General features: G+C 33.5%; 2 protein-coding genes across 2 annotated transcripts in view; one reads left to right on the forward strand and one right to left on the reverse strand.

Annotated features, from left to right (window-relative positions):
- Positions 1-843: 843 nt before the first annotated feature.
- On the reverse strand, positions 844-11060 carry LOC110113999 (calcium-dependent protein kinase 26). The gene is made up of 7 exons (XM_020846743.2): positions 10358-11060; positions 4376-4519; positions 4133-4285; positions 3212-3327; positions 2852-3019; positions 1857-2081; positions 844-1310 (listed from the first exon to the last, which is right to left on the reverse strand). Exons 1-7 carry the CDS (start codon positions 11058-11060, stop codon positions 1155-1157), a joined length of 1665 nt encoding a protein of 554 aa, XP_020702402.1. The 3' UTR covers positions 844-1154.
- Positions 11061-11257: 197 nt separating this feature from the next.
- LOC110113998 (chlorophyll a-b binding protein AB96-like) overlaps positions 11258-24647 on the forward strand; it is a 26310-nt gene continuing 12920 nt past the window's right edge. The window contains exon 1 of the mRNA XM_020846742.2: positions 11258-11296. Coding sequence (XP_020702401.2) covers positions 11258-11296 — 39 coding nt within the window. The remainder of the gene's footprint in view (positions 11297-24647) is intronic.

The following is a 24647-nucleotide window of genomic DNA, read 5'->3' on the forward strand; positions in this document are numbered from 1 at the left end:
ACCTTCATACTTAACACCATCAACTCTACCATTTGATGGCAAGACAAAAAATTCCATTTTGAATAATTGACGGACCATTTTATTCCTTCTCTCATAAATTATGTCATGAGACTAATAAAATAATAATTATTAGATGATAAAATTGTGAAAGAATCTAAAACTAAGAAAGTTGTAATTAAAAAAAATATTTAAATAGTTTTAATAACTTATTTATATAAATTACCTCTTCAATATAATATTTTTTTTCTTTTGTAAAATTTATCATTATATGAATTTACATCTTAGGCTCCGTTTGGGGCAACTTTCTTACTACTTCTTAAAGGAGCTTTTAAGTACAAAAGTTTTAATTTTTGCACTAAAAAACTTCTTCAGGAAGAAGTAAGAAAGCTGTCCCAAATGAAGCCGTAGTCTTTATTTGGGACATCTTTCTTATTGCTTTGCTTTCAGACCACAGTTATAATTTTTGTTTGGTCATCTTTTTTTTTACTACATTCACAAAAAAAATGCTTGAAAGCTGCTTTCTATAATATATTTTATAAAAAAAAATTACTTTCACTATAGTAGCTTTACAATCAACTTTTTTAAAAAATTGCAGCCATTTTAAACGGATCCTTATTCAATATCTACCCATGTTCTATGTTTTGAACAATTAACATGTTCAATATCTATATCAAATCTTATCTGTAACGATACATAATAGATTTTCTGTAATCAGTAAGAGGCAAAATGTGCTATGAAACCAACGTGCTGTCAACTATTAAACTGTCATACAGCTTTGGCCTTTGGTTATATGATGCAAAACAGACGTTATTCAACAGGACAACATGAACAGAACATGGAGCATCAAGTTTCCCTTCTTATCAAATAAATAATATACTTAAAGTTTCATCAACAACATACCTTGTTCATCTTTCATTTTCTGTGAATAATTACAGAGTACCGCATCAGGCGACACAGTTTTTCTATCAGTAAAACGTGGCGTTTGTGCTAATTCTACATAACAGTTAGTTTAATTTTGCAAAATGACTTGTATTGATTGTGGATCAAATCTCCTCTCCATTTCTGTACTGATCATGGCGTACGTATCAGTTGAAGAGCTCAGTTGTTTCTTCTCGCATTTTTTCAAACCAGATACAATAACAAGAAGAGAAGAACTATACAAAATACTTGCCTTGTTCGAGGTGGGATATTGGTCGCTCTCTTGAGCTCATTCTCAGGCTATTCCGCATTGTCCTCCTCCCAATCCCAATGTTTCCAACATTTCCCTTCCGCATCATTGCAACAAATTCACCATAGTCGATCCGGCCATCCTACAGAAGAAATGACAATTGGAAACTTTGAAGCAAATGACGCAGTAAAGATATCTGGAGGACTGTTAAAATATTTAGTTATATTGGAAATGCATAGAAATCCGTGGACCTAGCCGTCCCATGGTCTTTTAATCCCCGGCTAGGATGAGAATCCGTAGGAGGCTCACTTGTTAAATCCCAGCCGTCCCTTGGCATTTTTATCCCTGTAAGGATGGGAATCCATGAGAGGCTCACCAGGATCATGCCGATCGCCTTTCATATTTAGTTGGTTGATTTAGGAAGGATTATATTAGAGCAATTATACATGATTTTGTAATTATTTGTTTCTTTATTTAGATATATTGTATAGATCTATAAATAGAGATAGTTTTGTACAATAAAATTAAGCTTATAGCTCTCCAATTCTCTGAATTTAACAGATATTGATATAAATACAAACATAATATGTTCTAAAACATAAGATTTCTAATATGGAAGATGCAGGAAAACTCATTTTATATGGTTATCAGTGAAACCTTGGCATAAAATGGAAACGGGCATGCTTACGTTATCCTGGTCAACTTCCTTAATAATATCCTCAATTAGCACATCGGTCATGTTGTGCTCTTTACAAGCTTGTTGAAGCTCATCAAATGTGAGGTACCCACTTCCATCCTTATCGAAGTATGAAAATGCCGCCACCAAATGTTCCTCGCGCTCCAGCTTATTGAGATGAATAGTTGCAGCAATAAACTCCCCGTAATCAATAGTGCCACTGTTGTCAACGTCAGCCTGTTGTAGCACATTGTTACCAGTTAACATATAGCAAAAAAAATGGTCAAAATTCTTTTTAATTCTTAAGGAAATGAATGCTAGCAATAAGAAAATTTCCCTGCAAGCATATCACATTCCAGACATGAAAGCTTTACGGATTCAAAACGGTTTGTCTAGGCATTTTTACTTTTAAAAGACAGTATGTGAGCCAAATTAATTGATTAAAAATCAAGAAATTAAAACGAGTCCATGGTATCAAACTTAAATTCTCGTGATAAAAGTCCTATCACAATTATTATTATTATTATTTTTCATTTGAAAGTTCCACATTGCTTTATACTTTTCAAAGTAATCATTTGGAAGTTCCGCAGTCTTCTTGGAAGGTCTTCAGGCAACCAGAGTACATAGTGAAGTATTTTTTGATTTTCTCTTAGACTACATGAGTTCAGTGCAGATTCAATTTGATTTTGCTTCGTTTTGTGATTTAATTTTAGTTTTTTCCTCTTTTTATTATTTGATTTGTTGTTATGTATGTTTTCCCGGCTTCCTCAGTATTACTCTCTATTTGTATTCTGTTTTTGATTAATAAAATGGCATAGTCCAAATTTTTCCCAAAAAAAAAAAAGTTATTTCCACACAACAGAAATGCAACCAAAATGTTTCTGCAACTGGGAGTTCATAAATTTAGAAGTATGCTGTTACAGGCATATCTACGTTTTAATACTCTATTGTAAGATAAGATCTATGATTGACAGTAGAAACAGAGTTTTACCGAATGACTGACTCACCGCATCCATTAGATCACGGATCTCTGTGTCATTTAATGTGGAGCCATATCTTCTCAGACCAGCCTTCAGCTCATCAAAAGTAATGGCCCCACTACTATCTACATCCATTGCCAGGAACATTTCTCTTAGGCCTGCAATCTCCTCTTCAGAGAGGCTCTCAGCTATAACCTGGATTGGAATCAAACAAATTTCTCTTAGAAATAAGCACAACGAGGGGCCTGAAAAGAATCTAGCAAGATATGTATACTATTCTGAACTCTACGAAAATCTTAAATAAAAAGCATATAAGAAAGAAGATGTAAGCAACCCCATGCAAGGATCCTAAAATTCTGAGACACAAGCAATATAAACTATACTCACTCGCAGTGCCAACTTCTTCAATTTGTTCATTGCGGAGAACTGTTTGAGCCTAGAAAGGACTGCAGGATCCAGAGCCTGGTCCGGAGCAACTCCATTATCGCAAATCCAAGGATGAACTAAAGATAGAAAAAGTAGCAGTTAATCTCATTTACAGCTGTAAATCTTCTCTTTGACTTGAGCTATCATTTGTACTTGCTAAAGGACATCAAATAACTTCCCAACTTAAATAGACAAAAAGGTTAATTTATTGAGAAAAGAATTTTGCAGGAGCCAGACAATTCGGTCTTCAGACAGTTGTGCTGCCATGAGGAAGTATGGATTAACATAAGATTCTTATGCTTAAAGTTTGCCATTCACTCACTTGCGAGCAAGCACCTTTCATCATCATGCACATAGTCACAAATACAGTCCAGTTTTAATAAGCGCTGACATTTCATGTGTTATGAATAAATAAATAAAAGTTTAATTTTTTTAATAAAGTGATCTGCTGGTAAGATGACTAAAGAGCGCGGAAATGTCAGGCATGTTCCCTTGTTTTTAGAAATTATATATATCTTCCTAGTTTCATGGTTGAACTAGCAATTCATTAATATTTTTTTATTCCTATGGCCATTTCAGGGTTTTCACAAGGAATCAGGCTTCTTAAATATTATCAAATGAAAAAAAGGAGGTGAAATAGAATCCTTCTTTAACATTCTTAGAATATCACCAACAGACGGTCAAAAGAGTCAAAAAACTACTAGAATTCACCTACCCTATTGATTTCTGGGAGAAAGAAAACACTAACATCCACATCAGTGTATTTAAATGTATTATTGATCGATTTAAATTACCACTTTGAGAATTTTTGTCACTAGGAGATCAAAAGGAGAAATCATGGATATCTGTTTGCCAGCATATACATTTCAATCATGAACTCACATAGTACTTCATGTGCTGTCAAGCGATCTTGAGGACGAGGGCAGAGCATTTTTCTGATTAGGTCCTTAGCACTATCAGATATTGAGGGCCATGGTTCCGCGTCAAAATCAATGTGACCCTTCAAAACAGCATCAAATATCCCTTGTTGTGTTTCTGTTGAATAAAAGAAAAGAAAAGCATTAGGTTTGCCGATTACAATGATTGTCAAGGTAGAAAGAAAATGGGGATGCTACAAATTCATACCAGCCCAAAAAGGTGGTACACCACTCAATAATATATAGAGTATCACACCAGCCGTCCAAACATCAGCCTCAGGTCCATAGCGTTTGCAAAGCACCTCAGGAGCTACATAGTATGGGCTCCCAACCACATCAGTGAAGACCTGGCCTACATTAGAAAGAAGAGAATCACGATAATTTCAACCCAAGGAAGAGCTATTGATTTTCTATGCAGAAGCACATTGCTTGAAAATAAAAAGACAGAAGGTTGAGTAAGTATTCTTTTAAGCCTGTTAGAACTGAAAGACCGTAATTGATAAAGAAGTTACATTGACATCGTCTTCAAGATGTACAAGAAAAAAATTATTTTATAGTCAAATCTTATTAATGTAATTGCTTCAAAAATAAGGCAAATAAATGGAATTAAAAAGGATTAGGTGGAAATGAATACAGCAGAAATATAGTTAAACAAGGTGCCAAAAAACTTGCACAAATATAATCTGTACTAAATAAAAATGAATAAAAAAAAGAATTTCTAAAGTTGACTTAAAATAGTTAAGATTAGGCTAACCATGACGATGAACTAAAAAAATAGGAATATAAATGGTAAATAAATTTTAAGACACATTGCTTTATTTTGCAAAATACAAGATTCAACCATAAGGTCGGCATCAAGTGATGGACATGAAGGTTTGGCAGAGAATTTATTTTGTTTTCTCTGTATTTAAGGTAAATTGCAGATATTAATATGCCTTAATCCTTTATCTACTTAAATTTCAATGATTTTACAGGTTATCGCTTGCTGAATATTCTAAAACCATTCATCTTGATGAGGTGGATCTAAAACATCTCAACTTCAAGTAAATTAACAACCAAAAGAATATAGATTCCAGATTCTAGCATTCAACTCAAATTCAAATGATACATAAAAAATCAAACATAAGAAAACAAATTTAAGGAACACAAACAATTCAAAAAGATCTATATCAGTAAAAGGAAGCTGGGACAAAGAAAAGGGAGCACAAATTATTTAAGATTAGTGCCAAAATGAAACAAAAGTAGATGATGTACCACTTGGCCAATTCATTGAACATATTAATATCATGCCAAGCCAAGAAATTTTCATGTTGTTTGACAAGTTTAAATAGCTATCACTTCTATCAAGCTAAAATACGATTCACTGAATAAAAAGTTCAAGATGCTATAGCCAAAATCTTCTAATAAGTAAAATCCAAGTTTTTTATAGACACTACCTATTGAACATTGGTTAAGCTTTTAAATTTATATGTTATGCTAATATGATCATTATTTTTATTTTTTTTTAAATTAGTTGAGTAGTGAATTTAATTTGGAGATAGAACGCATGAATTACAAAGATTTATAATCAAAGTGTTGAACCTTACATGAATGTCATCAAAGTTTGAATGAAATTGAAATACTTATAACCAAGCTGATACTAAAAGAACAAAAAATCGCTTGACAACATTAAAGAAAAACTCATTGATTTACATATACTAAAGAAGGTCATTTGACAAAGAAAGTTTTGGGGGATGATAAAGATCCCTTGGTTATTAATATTGTCTGAGCAGATGATGAATAATTTGTGGATGATGAAAATAAAGTTTTAGCCTCACAATTACAAGACACAAATCTCAATGTTGACTTTTCATATGGAAGAAATAACAAGAACAACATAAATCTATAAGAAATTAACAAACAATATTAGAATAGATTTTATGTAATATAAATTATGAAAAATTAATATAATCGTCATTTTAAATAATATTTTTATTGAATTTTATTGATTAGGAAAGAAGAAGTTTATGGAGATTAAAAATGATAAAGATTTGGAGGATATTGATACAAGGATGGGGAGGCAAAAAAATCAATCAACTGCGATGATGAATTCAATAAACACCATATAAGTTATGAGATTGGAGGAGACTTTTGAATTCATATTCCCAAGTCATTGTTAGTTTATTTTATGACATGTTAACTTATTTACTTTTAAACTTTTTTTAATATTTATCTTAGACTTTTGCTTATTATTGAGTATTTGTATAACTACTTTTTTATTATGTTACTTAAGCATTTTTGAATCAATCTGAAATGTTTTATTAGAAGGAAATCAAGCTCAATTTTTAATGATGTCACTTATTATTGAGTCTTAAGAAAAAAGTATTCTCAATTGCTATTTTTTATACATTGAACTAATTTAATTTTAAAATTTATGCCTAAAAACACCATAAGATCTACTCCTCATCTCACAAAAACAAAGCTCAATATCCGATTACGTACCTTTATACCTTTGCACAACACAACAAACTTGGGACAAAAATGCCAAAGATAGCCTTAGTCTCTTTTGAAATGACATTTATTTGGCTTAAGCATTGATGGACCTCATCAAGGATTCAAGAAAGCCCCTTGGGCAAGCTTCTCCAGTTTATTGCCTTATTGTAGGAAAGGAATAGACAGAGCAAATGATTCATGTGCAGACTTACCCAACAGTATTGATCTCCATCATGCAACAATGTATCCGCCAAGTGGAAGAAATTCATGATAAAAGATTTCGAAATTACGCACACCTTGATCTGTTGGTTGGGAGCTTTGACTACCAAACAAGAGGTTTTGAATTCGAGTCTTGCATATATGTTGTAATAACCTGTATTTGGACTTTGCCAAATTTTTTTCTAGTCATTATAACTCCAAATCGTAATTCGTCTTCGCCATGGTATTTTGATCGAAGTATTTTACTTACACAAATTTTTTTCATAATTTTTGGACACAGGGGAAAATCTTTAAGGAATTTGTACATGTTGGTACAAGTGAGGATTTCGGGACCTTTAGGTGTCCGATTTGCAAACCGATTTCACCGATATTTTTTAAATATTATGATTTATTTTATGAATATATTTTTTTAATTTTTGAAACATACAATGATTTATTTTAATTTTATACTAAAAAATTAATTTAATTAAGTATTATATTAATATTATAATATTATTTTATTATAAATATCTAAGGGCACTTAAGATGACTTTATTAAAATCCTTTTCTTCTCTTGATTTCGGCAACAGAGAGTTAGCATGAGAGGTTTTGTGAGAGAAAAAGAGGAGAGAGAAAGAAAAGGTTCGAATTTGGAGGCCGCGGTATAATTTTCATCCATCGGGTTAGTTGGGAGATTTGCTCGTCTCGCTATAAGGAATCCATATCATATTTCTGATTTCAAACATTTTGTGTTTTTGGTATTTTTTTGATCAATTTTATGTTTCAGTTACCGAAAAACGTGTATAACTTTGTATTGGCAAAACTTTCACTGCATAACTTTTTGTATGCTATAGAGATCATGATTATGAGCATTTTGAGTATTTATTTGAGATTTTTTATTGGGTGATTTTGAAAATACAGCGATTTTTATCTAATCCAAAATTTATTCTGACTTCTAAAAATAGTAGTGTAGTAGAATAAAAGTCTTAAAATATTATTTTATACAATTCCTGATAATTTTGTAATTTTTTGAAAATGTATATTTTTGCTTAATAGGATTATTTGTTGTCTACCATTATATGTTGGCATCTTCTTAATTAAGCTCGTTTATATATTATTTATCGCACTGTCTTAAAAATGGATGTGGATATTTGCTTGAGTAATAACTGGTTGCTATTACTATTATAGTATTGTTATAATAATATGTCTGCATGAAACAAACAAGTAAATATTAGTTGACCTGTTGGTTGGAGACTGATTGATATGTACATGATGGTGGGCCGACGGGCTTTCCTTTAAATATTATGATTTAATGTTATCCTCTACTAATTCACATGATATACTAATTGGGAGTTATAAGGAGATTATTACTATGCTGACGGGTAAAGAGTGACGAATCTATTTATTGAGCCAACAGTTTACTAATATTGATACTAACACTGAAAAACACCGTGATATCCAGGACTTCTTACTTGTTTAGTGAGATTACTGAAATGCATGTTCTTGAAGTATTGTTCTTATTATTGTACCGATTTATTGTTACTGTACAAATTTACTGTAATTGCATTATTCTACTGCTCATGCCACTGGATTGTTACTATTACTGATATAGATACTGATATCATTAGACACTACTGATTCACTGCATTGATATTATGCATGTGATATACTGAGCAAGTGAGATAGAATAACTAGATAGTATGTGTACACTCTTATACAATTTTACTACATTGACATGATTTCGACAATCTTTATTGATATTTGGATTTGACGTTTTATCTGATTTTTGTACGGATGAAATTATTTCCTTATAGATTTGACTCCCGTACTAGTTTATCACTTTACTGGCTTCTGTATCATAGTGCTTTATTGTTTACAGATTTCACTACTACTACATGTGAATTTTACTTTTTTTGCATTGATTTAATGATCATATGAAAATATTTTAATTGTTGACAACATATTGCTTATTTACCATGCTTTGAATTTAGTTATAGAGTTTGATGACCTGCTGAGCTTTTTAAGCTCATTATATGTGGTTAAATAATTTCAGGTCAGGGCAGACATTCAAGAGTGTGAGGTTGGTCAGGATTCTTCAGGTTATGTTTCTTTTTGTTATAATCATGAGTGGTGTATGACTTTTGGGATTGAATATAGATATTTACATTGATGTTTTAAATTATAAAATATATTGTACTATTTATTACCAATAGATAATATCAGATACTTTAGTTGTTGATTATTTAAAGGACAAATGAATAATTCTTTCAATTTAGATTCTGGGGCATCACATATGCTGCCCTAAATGTCTATTAATTCATTAAGTACAATAAATCTAAGTATAATACTGAGAATACTAAATTTATCTATTAAAAAATAACGCATTATATTAACAAGTTTATTTAATAAATAAATATTAATATAAAAAATAAAATTTAATCATTATATATTACCTATAACTCCTAGTACTTGAAATTTTAAGCAAAACTAATGATATAATATTTTGTGATAAATTATCAAATATTAAAATTTATAAAACTTGCAAAAAAAACTTAACATCTATAAAAACTAATTTGAAAATCTTTCATATCATTTTGTAGTCCTATAAATTATTTACATCAATTAAATTATATGTTAGCCCCACACAGTGGGATAAAGATTTGATGTTGTTGTCGCCGTCATTAAATTGTATGTTAAATTTTTATTATATTTTCCTTCATTTAATTGTATTATTATTTTTATATTAACATAATAGCATATAAGATACAGTGTCACTACTGTAATATTGTAATGCACATGATTTGACAATAATTACAGTTTAATTAGATTAAAAATTAAAAATTAAAAATGAATTAACAATGTTAAATGAGTATAAATTAAATTATGCAATTTTTTTTTTTTATCAAAGAAATAAATTTCTTGGTTTGTAGTTCTATAAGCATAAATAGTTGTACTTTAATTTTCGCAAAACATATTGATTCTTTTTTTAAACTTGAAAACAAGCAGTAAAAACGGAAAATAACACCAGAGCAGCCTCTTACTTTCTTCTACTTCAGAGAGGTTAACTAAGGCTTTCGCCGATAGCGGCAGCATTTAACTGCAAACCTGAATCGAATCGGGCCGGGCAGACTTCGGCCCAATGCAAACCGGCAATTGAAACGGATGAACCATCTAAAGACCTTAATACCCCCACTTGGGTTACAAGCTCATGTTACTGAGCTCAGCATAACAAAAATTATTACCGAAGTAGAAACAAAAAGCAAGCAAAACAATACCAAACATAAACGAAATTTCTAATGTTTCCCGATATATATGACTAAAAGATAAGCAGTGAAGGACGTGATCATTTGACCAGCCCCCATAGGATTTTAATGCAACATAATCATAATTAGTGAGACAACGATGAAGAATAAGAAAGCCATTTGCACTCAGCTATTCTTGATCTGTTGGCCTATGAATTTGTCTTTAAAAAAAAAAACATTTGCCAAGAAAAACTGTATTTATTACGCAAATATCTTACCTGGCTTGAAGAACACCGAAAGCCCAAAATCAATGGCCTTCAGAGACAAATCATCATCCTTACTCGCAAGCAAAAAGTTCTCCGGCTTAAGATCCCTATGCATCACCCCAAGGGAATGACAAGCTTGAACAACACCCACAACTATCTTAATCAACTCCGCCGCCTTCCTCTCGCTATAATGCCCCCTCTGTATAATCCGATCAAAAAGTTCCCCTCCTGCACACAGATCCATAACAATATGCACATACAGGGGGTCCTCATATGCGCCCTTGATCTGCACCACATTCTTATGCCCAGATAAATGGTGCATTATCTGGATCTCACGACGCACATCGTCGACATCCTCCTTCGTAATCAGCTTCCTCTTCGAGATCGACTTGCAAGCGTATTCAAACCCTGTCGCGACCTCCGTACATAGATACGTTGTACCGAACTGCCCTTGACCCAATTTCCTACCTAGAAAATACAAATCGTGGATGTTCGCGGTCTTATGACCGAGCACCGATATCGCCTGCGAATCCAAGGCCCGAGCCATAGCCATCGCCGCCCCGCCGCGAGCGACCTTTTGGTCTTCGTCGCCGGAAGAAGAAGAAACCGAATGATCGAGAGACCAGGAGCTGTGTTTACTTCCCAAACGATCTGTAGCCTCTCCATATTCTTGGAAGTACCTGCTCTCGAAAGAACCACGGCATGTATTGCCCATGAACGTATCGCATTGATTTGAGGATGGGAAATTGGAACCTATCCTAGATAGAGAGAATGGCCAAAGAAATTGAGAATGCAGCGAGATGGAAGAATTCAGAGCAATCGTTGCATTGGAATCGTAGCCTGATTTGAAGATGCAAATGGAGGAGAGAGAGAAGCGATGAATTTAAGAGGGAGATGGAATGTAGGGGACTAATGGTCTTTTTTCGGTGTTTTGATTCATTGGTTCTAAAGGTATGGAGAAGCGGTTGAAAAGGAAGGCAAGTGCTGACCAACTCTTATGCGGACCAAAATCCTACATGGAATATAAGAAAGACCTCAGCAGGTATTTATTTATAGGCGTTTTTTTTAGAACTTGTTCCTTATGCAGAACGAAGCTGTCTTTTTTTATATTTATTTGATAATGTATATGTAGAGCCCAATTGCACTGGCTTTCTATTATTCTTTTAAACTACTTTGTTGGTTCCCTATGCTTTACTCTATTATTTTTTTAAAAATTAAATGCATGGTTTCATGCTAACTTTTTAATTAAGAATAATTCTCTCTGTGTCTCCTAGAAAAGGATAGAGTTGAGCTTATTATAAAGGGTGTCAATTTCGGGTCACGAGTCGGGTTCGGGTCGAACCCAGAATTGACCCAACACTATTCATGTCAACCCGGACCCAGCCCATTTTTGCAAACGTGTCAGTTTTTCGAACCCGACCCGCTTTGGGTTCGGGTCAACCCAAACCCGACCCGTGACGACGTTCCACTTCACTCCTTGGATGACTTTCCCTTCAAGTCAAATCAGAAGCAACGACGAGAGTTCGCTCGCTAGCCAGCTCCCCGCTCCTTCATTGTTGTTCGACTTCGCTCCTTGGACGACATTCTCTTCCGATCGGATAGACAGTTACAACCTATTGATAGGAAGCAACGACGGGAGTTTGCTTGCTATGAAGGCGTTGAAGCTCATTCATTACAGTTCGACTTCACTCCTTGGACGACGTTCCCTTCTGATCGGATCTGAAGTTACAACCTTTTGATCGGAAGCAACGGCGAGAGTATGCTTGCTGTGAAGGCGTTGAAGCTCCTTCACTGTAGTTCGACTTCGCTCCTTGGACGACGTTCCCTTCCAATCAGATCAGAAGTTACAACCTTTTGATCAGAAGCAATGATGGGAGTTTGTTCGTTGTGAAGCTCTTTCATTGCAGTTTGACTTTGCCCCTTGGACGACGTTCCCTTCCGATCTGATCGAAAGTTACAACCTTTTGATCGGAAGCAACAACGGGAGGTCGCTACTTCGCTCGCTATGAAGCTCTTTCATTGATGTTCGACTACGCTCCTTGGATGACATTCCCTTCCAGTCGGATTGGATGTAATAACCTTTTGATCAGTAGCAAATAACAATGTGAGTTCGCTCGCTGTGAAACTAACTTTATCCCTTTCGTGCGCTTCTTCGAGTCAAAATCGGGTAATTGTCGGGTTTTTTGGTCAACCTGAACCTAGCCCATTTCGGGTTCAAGTTGACCCGAACCTGAAATTTTTATGTAAGATTCGACTAGGGTTTTCGAGTCGTGTCAATTTTTGGCACCCCTAGCTTGTTAGTTGTCAAAACCTCTGTCTATACACAATTGAAGCCCCTCACCTTCAAAATAGATAACTTGCATTCATATCATATCCCACATGATATAGTTGAATTTAACATCATTATTTAATTATACATTTAGGTGGTTATATAGAAAATTAGGTAGTAGCTTTCCATATCTAGATATGATTGGAAGTCTTAATTAAGTACCTCTAATTGTATATAATTGGCCTATCTTATTCACCTCTCTCAATAGATATTCTTTATATCTTTAAAGATTGTAAGTCCTATAGCTTTCTAGATATATCCAATATATTTTAGGTTGGCCATGCCTAATGTGGAGGAGAAGGGGAATCGTGTTGAAAGAGAAGAATAGTAGGGGTGAGAAAAGATAGCTAGGGACTCACCAAAGCCCTACCGGATCAACCACCAAGCATTTTTTGTATGAAATTTACACTAGCAAAAGCTAATTTTTATTTAATGAATTAAAATAATAAAATGAGATCTTATTCAAATGCCTTCTTTAGGCCTAACCAAGTTTGAGATGCCGTAAGAGCTAATAAACTACTATTATATAGATTGATGGCTTGTCCTAATACAAAAGGAAAAGATAATAAGTAAAATAGTATAATTTAAAGCTTCTAAAAGGAAGACAATTTGGCCAAACCAAATAAGATAGATAGAGTGGCCTTGAAATAAAATAACATTTGATATTGTTCTCTTTGATTAGTGTGAAAAACTTACCCATCATGGTACTTTAAATTAAGTTTCTTAATTATTCTTTAATAATTTTAGTGAGATTAAGGTTGTCCATGAGCTTGTTTGGAGTGTTGTGCATAATGAATAGCTCATATTTTGATGTCATGCCTTTATTTGTGACCATATCCTTATCATTTGTATAGGTGTTGCCCTACTGTGTGATGCATAAGTCTCATATTATAACCTTAGAATATGTGCTACAAATTAATGAGAATAAGTGGTTGTGCTAAGAAGCAATACATGTAGTAATCATCCAAGGACAACCATCTCAATAAATAGATGTCATTCCTTTCATTTTAAGCAGTAGTTTTCTTTGCTCCGTAAGAGTTCTAGTGAGGAGGATGCTACATTTATTATGGTGGTCCCTCTTTCAATCACTCTTAGATCATGTGATGTGTCATCTCTTCCTAGCACTATTAGGATCCTTCATCATATGATTGACATAGTCATCCTATCAGTGCATGCATAAGGTCCTGTTAGTGAGTATCAATTAATTGAAATATCCAATACAATTATAATATGTGTAATTAGTATAATTTGTCATCAATAATCTTACATAATGTTAGTAATGCCCCATTTTAAGGATTTTACTCATCATTTTGAATGATGACACATGAGAGACGTCTATCACTCCAATTGACTGTCTCAACTATTTAATAGCTTTTTTATACCAATCAAATAGAGCTAATCTTTTCTTCTTTTTTCTTTCTTTCAATGGGTTCTAATGGTAGGTTTGCAAAGGACAAGTCAATTCTCATTTATCATTTTAATGATTAGTGGCCCCTTAATAATAGCATGTAGATGGCATTTGCTCTCAAATAGTGGGTTCCATGCACCTATAGGTCCACAAAGGGCAAGTTAGTTTTTCATTGCCCTTACATTGGCTAACAACCAAATGAAAGTAATTTTATGGATGCCCCTTGTGTCTAGTCAATGGGTCCTTCCCATTGACATATAAGAAGAAGCAATTATAACCCAACTTTTTTTATGGTAGTGGATAATTTTAGTCTTAATAATCAAGTTTATGCTGACCCCTCCACCATAGTCACACTAATTAAGACTTTTCTAACCAAAAATGATATATTAAATCACATATCCTTCAACAAATAGTTTGGAAATCAAAGACGGCATCAGTAGCCAATAATGACATTAGTGATAACTAATAGATCGTTGTTTCCTTTACTAACTTAGTTTCTCAACTTAGAGAGAAGTATTTCAACATTACTCAACTCCAATCATAGACTAGTGATATGATGAGAATAATATCAATAATATTAAATTAAATAACTGCCCTTATTGGGACAATCTAACAAATCATTGATATAGTATTACTTACAATTCATGGTGGAATTCTTAGTAGATCAAAGGCATCAATGACAGAATAATTCTTATTTAATAAAAAAAAAATCACTCAATTATAAAACTTTATTTATATAACATTATTTAAGCTAGTGTGAGACATCCGAAATCATAGTACTATTCAAACTGATCTAATCCGACTAGAAGTAAAATAACCTATTTAATTTTTACATTTGAACTCTATTGCATATGTCTGATAATGATCTGTGTATAAAAAATGTCTACATGTGTTTTGAAGCAAATTTCAGTTGTTAGAATGCATGTTTATGAAATCTAAAATTTTTCCCCTGAAGTGCCCTAGTGTTGGAATAGCAGTGCCCTGATGTTGTGATCTCTAGAAATTGGAAAATGAACTAGCACTCCGACACTAGCATAGTTGCACCCCGGCACTAGGCCAAATTTCTACATTAATTAAAAATATCTTTTTATTACTATTCATTCCATTTCTTCTCATGCAATCCATGACCTAAAGAGAGAAGGAGCATGATTTTAGAGAAAGAAAGGAGGATTTGGGCTGCTTCGGGTCATTTTCGGTTGTCAGCCTAGTTCAAAAAGTTGCTCAAGTCGAGATATGTTATGTTTTGCTTGTCACAATTTTCAATAATTTAGAGTTTTTAGAATTTTTCTTATCTAATCTATAATTTGGTTTTACAAACAACACGGTTTTCTTGGATTATGGTAACTTTGATCCGCATAACTGTTGATATGATGTCGGTAAAATTGTTCTGATTATTTTGAGTATTTATTTAAGATTTTTTATCAAGTGATTTTGAAATGCATTGATTTTTATCAATTCAAAATTTTATATTGAAATCTAAAAATAATGTTTTAGTTCAATTAAAGCTTTAGAATGCTCTTATACATAATCTTGGTAATATGAAAATTTTGAAAACTTATTTTTAACAAACTATAAAAAACCTGGTGGGGGAATTATTGACAATCGGTATAGCATTTTTTGAATTATACAATAATATTGTGATTGCTTCAATAGTGTAAAATACACTTTATTTTCAATAGCAAGAAGAGATTTTATTATTTATTATGTGTTGAAAATTTTGGAGCTTGAGGGCTATATTAATTAAGAAGAGATTCTATTAGTGGCGATAAGAGATTTTGTTGGTAGCCAGAAGGAATTTTGTTAATTGTTATGTATGAGAAATTTAGGCCATTTTGAAAACTTATTTTTAACAAACTATAAAAAACCTGGTGGGGAATTATTGACAATCGGTATAGCATTTTTTGAATTATACAATAATATTGTGATTGCTTCAATAGTGTAAAATACACTTTATTTTCAATAGCAAGAAGAGATTTTATTATTTATTATGTGTTGAAAATTTTGGAGCTTGAGGGCTATATTAATTAAGAAGATATTCTATTAGTGCCGATAGAGATTTTGTTGGTAGCGAGAAGGAATTTTGTTAATTGTTATGTATGGGAAATTTAGGCAAGAGAACAATTCTGATAATTACTATGAAATATTTATTTATATTTCAGCCAGTCCCAGTATAATTTTAGTAGTTATTTAAATGCACTTAGTATTAGTATATGTTTCAATTTTTTAGTTTTTTGTACAGTACTTCAATTGATTATTTCAGCATTTTTATTTCTTTTTATTTGAGCTGTTGATTTATGTTTTAGGCTATCACAGCTTATTAAGCTTTGTTAGCTCACTCTTTCTTTTGCTTTCATTTTTAGGTCAGGAAAAGGGTAATGAACGAGTTGAGTAGTTTTGATATCATGTTGTGATAAGTCTTGTATGTATGCTTTTTTGTTAGCTTTCTTTTTGCAAGCTTGACTTTTGCTTTTATAGTACTTTTCTTTTGGCAAGCACTATTGTAGATAGACTTCAGATTGTGTATATATATATATACAAAATTATTTTTTGTGATTTAGTAGTTGTACTCCGCTTTATATTATATTTAATAATGGCTTCAAGTCATATATAATTTGGAAGTTTAGTTTTTTAGTACTTTTTCAATTAGAGCTTGGGGTCAATTTCTGCTTCTTGCCACGATCGGGCATGGTATGACTTGGGAGGTTGGCTCGGGTCATATCGGGTAGGGTCATGACAGCTAGTCTATGTTTTAATAGAGTAGGTCAGGCTAGTAAAGGTCAAGAGATGGATATGGTCTACCAACATAGACTATTTATCTAGAGAATAAATGTTATGATAATTAAGATAATCTAATCCACTTCATTACATGTCTTGTTATGTTGTTAGTTTGCGAACTATAAAAAGTCTCATAGTATCAAAATCCTCATTTGTGTTTTAACGTATCCCTTATACAAAAAATATGATATGTTACACTTACATATAAAACATTTCCTATCGAGAGTTATAAGACCTACACTTAGGCAACCTTTTCAAATAAGGTTGTAAATCCTTGCTTATTGGGTTTTCTTCTCAAAATATTTTTATCCATAATTTACATTGCATATACCTTATTCTTAAAAAACTCTTATTTAGAATATTTTAATGGCATTCCTATCTAAGCAATATACGACTACTTTTTAAGCTTTATGGTCTCTAAAATCTAGGTTATAAGTTATAAGACCTACACTTTGGCAACCTTTTCACATAAGGTTGTAAAACCTTGCTTATTGGGTTTTCTTCAACGCTCAAAATATTTTTCTCCATAATTTACATTGCATATAACTTATTCTTAAAAAAATCTTATTTAGAATATTTTAATGGCATTCTTATCTAAGCAATATACGACTACTTTTTAAGCTTTATGGCTCTAAAATCTATGTTATAAGTTATATAGTATGCATCTCCCACTAGTTGGAAGTAATTAAATCGTATAGAAATATCACATCTAACTATATTTAGAGTTAAAGCAATATCAATTGTGGTGTTGTAACTTCTACCATAGGGTCGTATTCTCATCAATGTATAGTGTTTAAATACTCCATTGAACTACTCTACTTGTTATTTGGTATCATAGCTCTTACTCTTAAACATCTTTTCATAGTATAATTTGTGGGGTTGTAAACGTCGCCTTTTAGTCATACTTTAGGACAAGTATCTTTTGCACTACTATAGTTATCAACTTTAAAATCTACATCTTTAGTCATACTATAGTTCCCATATTTAAAATCTCCATCTTATTATCTTTAAAATCTCATATTGGTTTGGACATTAAGATATTTTATGACAAACTACAAGCAATTTGAACACTACTTTGTGATCCTCCCATTAAAAGAGATTACTCATGAAGTAAAAGAGTTGAGGTCCGATTGAATAACCTCGGATAGACTGAACTGGCAAGTGATAGTGGCAACATTTGGCCTCTTCTCCACACACGATAAGAGTCACATATGGAGAGGATGAGGTACATGAGCATTGCTAACTCAACTCAGTTCAAAGAATTCCACCTAAAATCATATAGTCTAGTCATTTAGATCCTACACAACATCCATTTTTTTTTGTGATTTTGTAGTCTTTATACTATCCCAATGAGATGATTATTTGATTGTAAAATCTAAAAAAAAAAAATTAGAACACATTTTACCTATTAATTTTTTAAAATTTCCATTGTGTCAATTCATTGATTAGAGTGCTTCAAAATTTGAAATTTAACTTGAAATCTATTTTGAATCATCATACAAAACTTTAATAACACATTACTAATGGCACTAATAAATCTCATTATTCTATTTTGTTCTAAACAATCAAACATCTTGTAATGACATGAATTAATTAAATGCATGTCTCATCATTTTGTAAGGACATCAATTCACATAACTCTGAGGTCAATTAAAATAAATTCACACACATCACATACATAAGATTTGAATCCAAAATTTCTTAGTTTGCAGCCGAAGCTCCCAACCAAAAGACCAACATGAGCTACGTTCAAGTTATTTTTTTCTCACATATGAAAAATAGAACTTCCACGAAAATGAGATGATGAAATCTCAAAATGGATTGAAAGATGAATATAAATATTGATTTGACATTAAAGCTTTAAAATTTAAAAATAATAATTCTCACGATAGTATCAATGTTTGGCGACGCCAAAGTCTTGGAGAAGACAAAACTAGGTATTTTAATATATAAATAATAATAAAAAAATAGAAGAAGATAGTTTTAAACTCTGAAACTCTTCCTTGTTAAATATTTGTTCCCCAATAAGGGCACTGAACTGCAATGCAATGCTGTGGGTGGTTCAGAACCTTCCTATTCAATTAACTTTTTAAAGGTGAATGCGACTTTTAAGTTTTTAATGCTGGAATTCAATTCTCATATGAATTGAGTTTCAAAATATTTTGCTCATCCTAATAAAAATTTGATTGAGATAGAGCAACACCATTTCTTTTCTTACATAACATTCAAAACTTTGTCATTTATATATTTAACAATTAAATATATTGTTGTTTGTATTCATAGTAGTTTAAACTTTAAACAAGAGCAAAAATAACTTCCTCCATTTCAATCGAGTTGCTATGCCCTCAATCCCATCGCTCTTCACAGTTTGACAGCCTCTTCGTCCTCTTTCACACGCTGTTGGAGATGTGAATTACTTGTCGAAACTTTCTACTTAGGGCATCTCCAACCAAACTCCAAACGCTTGAATGACGTCCCTCGCCCGTTCTAGCCGAATGGCAAAACTTCTGCTATTTGGCTGCGGGTGAATATTGGGACGCTAATATTGGCGTTGCATTGTTCATCTCCGTCATTTTTTTGTCTCCACTGAACTTACCGTGCGAAAGAACATGCGACCGTTATCTGCGGAAGGGGAAAAAATGGAGTTTGATTAGAGATGAATCAGAACATTATGGAGTGAAAAATGAGATTTTCGATTGTAGATGCTCTTAGAATGTTGGTCCCATCATTGGCAGTCCAACTAACGTTGGTCCTGTGAATCTCCTTCACCTTTGTCGCCTTTTGCCACCGCCGAGCCCATATGGACATATTATTTTTTTTTTTTGGGACATTTAGGCCATTTAAGACAAACTCACACACACAACGCTTATACAAAGACTCGAATCCAATACCTCTTAATTGAAAGCCTAAACTCTCAATCAACAAGCTAAGGTGAGCGTCATATGGACGTACTACTTATCTCATCGGTTACCTATCTCGCTCGTCCCGTTCTTTGACACACGCACACTCAGGAATCACAAGCAGAGTCTCGTCTCTCCCACGATTTCTCTTTGTCGGACGCATCCGAGACATCACGCAGGATCCCGCGACTGTTCCGACGCTCGGCAACCCGACCTTCAACTGCTTCCGACCAATCCGGCTCCTAAACACTCAACCCTAACTTCCCTCTTCCGCTCCCGGCCAACCCTCGACGCAACCAGGTCCGAACGACCTAGCTTCTCGCAAGCGAAAGCCCCTCTAGCCGCACGCCTGCACACGACCTTCCTTCTCCAAGCCCGAAGTTGACCCGGCCTAGCTCGCTGCTTCCGACCTCCTACCTCCGTGCCCGTCCGAACTCTCTCCCTCTCTTGGTCATCACGCAATTGTGCAATTAGGAAGTTACCATGGAAGACCGGATAACTGATCCGGCCGAGTGAATAGAAGGCTTGAAGATCAATTCTCAAAATATTTAAGTATTAATGCCAACCAAAATTTTTATTTAGGAAGAACTGAAAGCTATATATGATTTAGGGGCATTTATGCTCAACATTTTCTGCATTTTAAGAATTTATGGTCTTCGATATCTGAAGACGTATGTAATGTAGTTCTCTCAAAGCTAATGGATTCGGCACTATATTTCATGTCAAAATATAGAATCTTGAGTTGTTGCCAATAAATTGTTTGAAGACTTGTTCAAGTGGTCAAAACGCAGTTGTGCAATTGTTGATGTGAGGGTAGCTCACATGTTGCTTGAAATCATACAATCATTATTATAGGGACTTCAGTAGAACTGTTGATATCATACACATTCAACCAAGGGAGTATTTTGCCATGTTTTGTGGCATTTACTAAGATCAAGCCAAAACCTGTCTCATGTATTTTTAAACTTTGATAAGGAACTGGAGGAGAATGTAATGGCGATATGTCGAAACTATATGTTAACTTGACTTAAAAAAAAAAAAACTATAAATGAAAAAGTCGAGGAGGATTTGGTATAGGAAGTCCTTGAGATATTTCATCTTATCCTGCTAAGTAGTCCTAAAGCCCAAATCCATAGTTTTACAAATAGTATGATTTCCTCTAATTAGCTTACTTTGTTATTTTCTTATATGGGCAACTTTTAATTGATCAGATGAGATCAGGTTGGATCCTTCTCTGTTGAACTTATTCTAACACTATTTGCATTTAAGCGTATAACTCCATTAACTATACTTGTTGCTCGAAAAATCATGAAAACAAGGACATTAACAAGGTATATGACTTTGAAAGAGAAGTAAAATTTAGGCGGGCTATTCAATGTTGTTAGTGTCAAGATTTCTAATATCTATATAAATGATAGCTTATGTGAGTTAGAGTACCCTAAGAAAAATTTGATATGCAAGAACTATGAATGAAATGGAAATATGATTGTCTCATATTAACATACCAATCATAAGGCAGATGTATTATACATAAGGCAAATACATATACATAATGCGAGTGTAAAATGCAAAATACATTGCACGTATGTGTATAAGCATTAGTCAATGTGTTACCTCGTTACACAAATACACTAAAATATTTTTTTCATCTTGTGCTCCGTCACATTTTATTCTTAAATCCAACTGTATGAGAATGTTGTGCGGTCAATATTTCAAGTCGTATCCTCCTCCTTAAAAGGGCTGGAGTTGGTATGACTTGAATTATAAGATGCCTCCCAAATTCCTATAAAAATACAAATGATTGCAAAATTATCTTGATGATAGCCATATTGACAAGAAATCTCAACCATAGGGGAATATGTCTTTAGAAAATGCTTAAACTCCAATGAAAAATATATAAATTTAAAACGACTTTAATGTCACCCCAATGATGACCTTGTTGAAAGCTAATCTCAATTAGAGGGGACCCCAAAAATTTAAAATACCTCTCAAATTTGTACGAAAATATAAATGACTTCAACGTCACCCTGATGATGGTCATGTTGACAGTAAATTTTAACCGAAAAGGTTAATTCTCAAAAGCCTATAAATACTTTGAAATCTAATCACCACAACTTAAAATTAAAACCCATTAACCATCCACAATCATTTGCCATGGGTGATAAATTTGAAATTAATCTCAATTCACAAAGAACGAATGCCATATCGGGTGTATCAATAAGATTCATCCTCAAATAGTATCATGCCAGCAGGGTCTTGGTACGTGCCTCTGGTCGAATGATTTTGTTATAAAATGACATCATTATATTATAAACAGTGTCAAAGCCTGTATGTTCTCTAACGACATCAAACCCATGAGTAATAAATCATATGGTATATTTGATAAGTATAAGCCCTTTGCCAGCTAAGGTGGTTCAGGTCTATCCCCTTAGAAGAACATCACCCCATGTCTATTTGGTATTCTTGGACGAAGTAATCCATAGTTGTCGATAAGATACCTTTTGTCAGGTTGGGTCGACTACCTCCTCTGACTAAGTAGACCAGGGATAATGACATCTCGGTACTATGGAACCATTGGATCTTAATCAAGCTCGTCTTCATTCCCCCCATCACGTATTTTAAGTTTATATTGATAAGTTTCAAATCATAAGACCAATTTAAATCCTAAAGCTGTTACTATTATACACTGGGTTCGCAACCTATGAGACCTATCTTACAACTAGTCTTAATTAAAAGTTCTCTCTCATTATTGGGAGAGGTAATTAACTATAGGGGCTTATGACTATAGGAAACTAGAACTCATATCATAAAGTCCTCACAAAAAGAGGGTGAAATCTCTGGGTAGTGACTTATCTAAAATCCAATTTACCTTCTAAAAATTTACCCCAAAACCTAAACTTATTAATACTCTCCTCACATCATATAAACATACATAAGAAAGTGACGAGACATAGAGGCTGGGGAACAAAATTTTTGGCGATTTCTCTAAGGATTAGTTTTTTTTTCCATCTTTGACTAGTTATAAATAAACTATAATAACAACAAATTGTTATAATTCTTATAAATTTATTAAAATCAAGGTTTTGAAATAATATAATCAGATAAAATTTATTATATATATTATTTCATTCTATTTAGTCTTTGCACTTTGGAAGTGTGGGGTGATATATCAACTTCCGATTAGTAACCCTTACCTTTCATTTGCACTGAATGAAACTACAGAATACTCTTATTTTCAGCCAACTGGGATGTGGCGCTAGTATTCAACTAGCCAATATTGTCATCAATACTGGAGACTTTGAAGCTATCATTCGATATGGCAGGCTAAAGTTTTAAGCAGTTACTATAATAATTGTAATTGTACTTATTCATAGCCTAACTATTCAAGGCCATATTGGATGTCCTAATACTGCTAAAGGTTATGCACGACTTATTTTTTTCATGCAATGACCACGAACTGCTAGAGATGCTACTTTTAAAGAAGTTCAACAAAATAGGACCTCAGTCTTTGAGAGGCATTCACATCCTGAAGTTTTAACTGTGAATATTACTGATGTCAAGAAGAAGACTTCACTGATTTTATCGAGCGTCATCACACTACAAACTAAGCCTTTCATACTAGCGAGGTATGATCATGAAGCTTCCTCATTTAGAGGAAGATTATCTAGAAGGCAAAAGAAAAAGATGAATATAGAGCTATGGGCTCAATAATCATTACCCATGCATCCGTCTATGCTACCAACATTAGAGCCAGAAATAAGCGTTCCTACCCAAAATAAGTTTACAAATCTAAATATACTAAAGAGGAATAGCTTTATTGGCAAATTGAAATATTCATTATGAGAACAACAACAGTAAACTCATGTACCTCAGAAGAAAGAACTTGAAACTCTGTCTGCAGAATGCAGAGAGTACTAAAGATAGTTAAAGAAAAAGGCCTGATGAAGAAGAGGTATCAACGACCATTGACAATCAAGGCCAAGAGAACCCACTAATAGAGTTATCATATACTAAGGTAACTCAATATAAACCAAGATTAGCTCTACATGGTGAACATTGGAGCGTGAAATCTGGACCTCTCAGCCAGAAATCCCTTGCCAAAAGATTTTGGTGGAAGGGCAAAAAAATTTGGAGGCCGAGGCCTCATAAACATACTTGAGAAGAAAGTCAATATGGGCATTACATTTGGTACAACCTCCTAAAAATATGTCTCTAATAAAAATCGTCGACAACGAGTGCCCAAGAAAAAAGATTAATATTACTAACACTTATAACGGTCAACACCATGGAGAATCTTCTAAGGAATCCTATTGTCGACTAATTTTATCCCCTTAGAAGAAGGTCAATTTTAACCTTAATCCTCCAATCAAAGAAATCTTTACCCTCAATATAGAACCATAAATACATTGGAAGGATCACTAAAAAATACGAGTATAAGAATAAGTTGCTGATGAAAACACTATGGAAGTTGAGGTAGTCTACATGGTAGGGCATGGCAATGAGCCTCCTCCATTACGTGGCTACCAATGAAGCAATGAATCAGGGATTGTCGCTTCCAAAATAATTGTCACGACCCGACCCGAGACGGATCCCGCCCCGCACCGGGTCGCGACCAGCTTAACGAACTAACCAGGATCTGGCTTTGAAATTTGCTTACTGAACTGAATCTTCCAAATATTATACAAAACAGACCAGAGCTACTAAAAATATCAAATGCAGCGGAACAAATCATCTATATTTTTCTTTCTTTTCCTCAAAACAATCATCTACAAATACAGTACATGGCTGACAGAAAAATAAAGCAGAAAGAGCCATGACTGTACAAAAATCAAAAAGTACAAAAGTACCTATCATAGATCAGACTCTGAACTCTAGTCCAAGACCTTCTTC

Source organism: Dendrobium catenatum, unplaced genomic scaffold, assembly GCF_001605985.2.
Source record: "Dendrobium catenatum unplaced genomic scaffold, ASM160598v2 fragScaff_scaffold_621, whole genome shotgun sequence".
NCBI classification, from domain to species: domain Eukaryota; kingdom Viridiplantae; phylum Streptophyta; class Magnoliopsida; order Asparagales; family Orchidaceae; genus Dendrobium; species Dendrobium catenatum.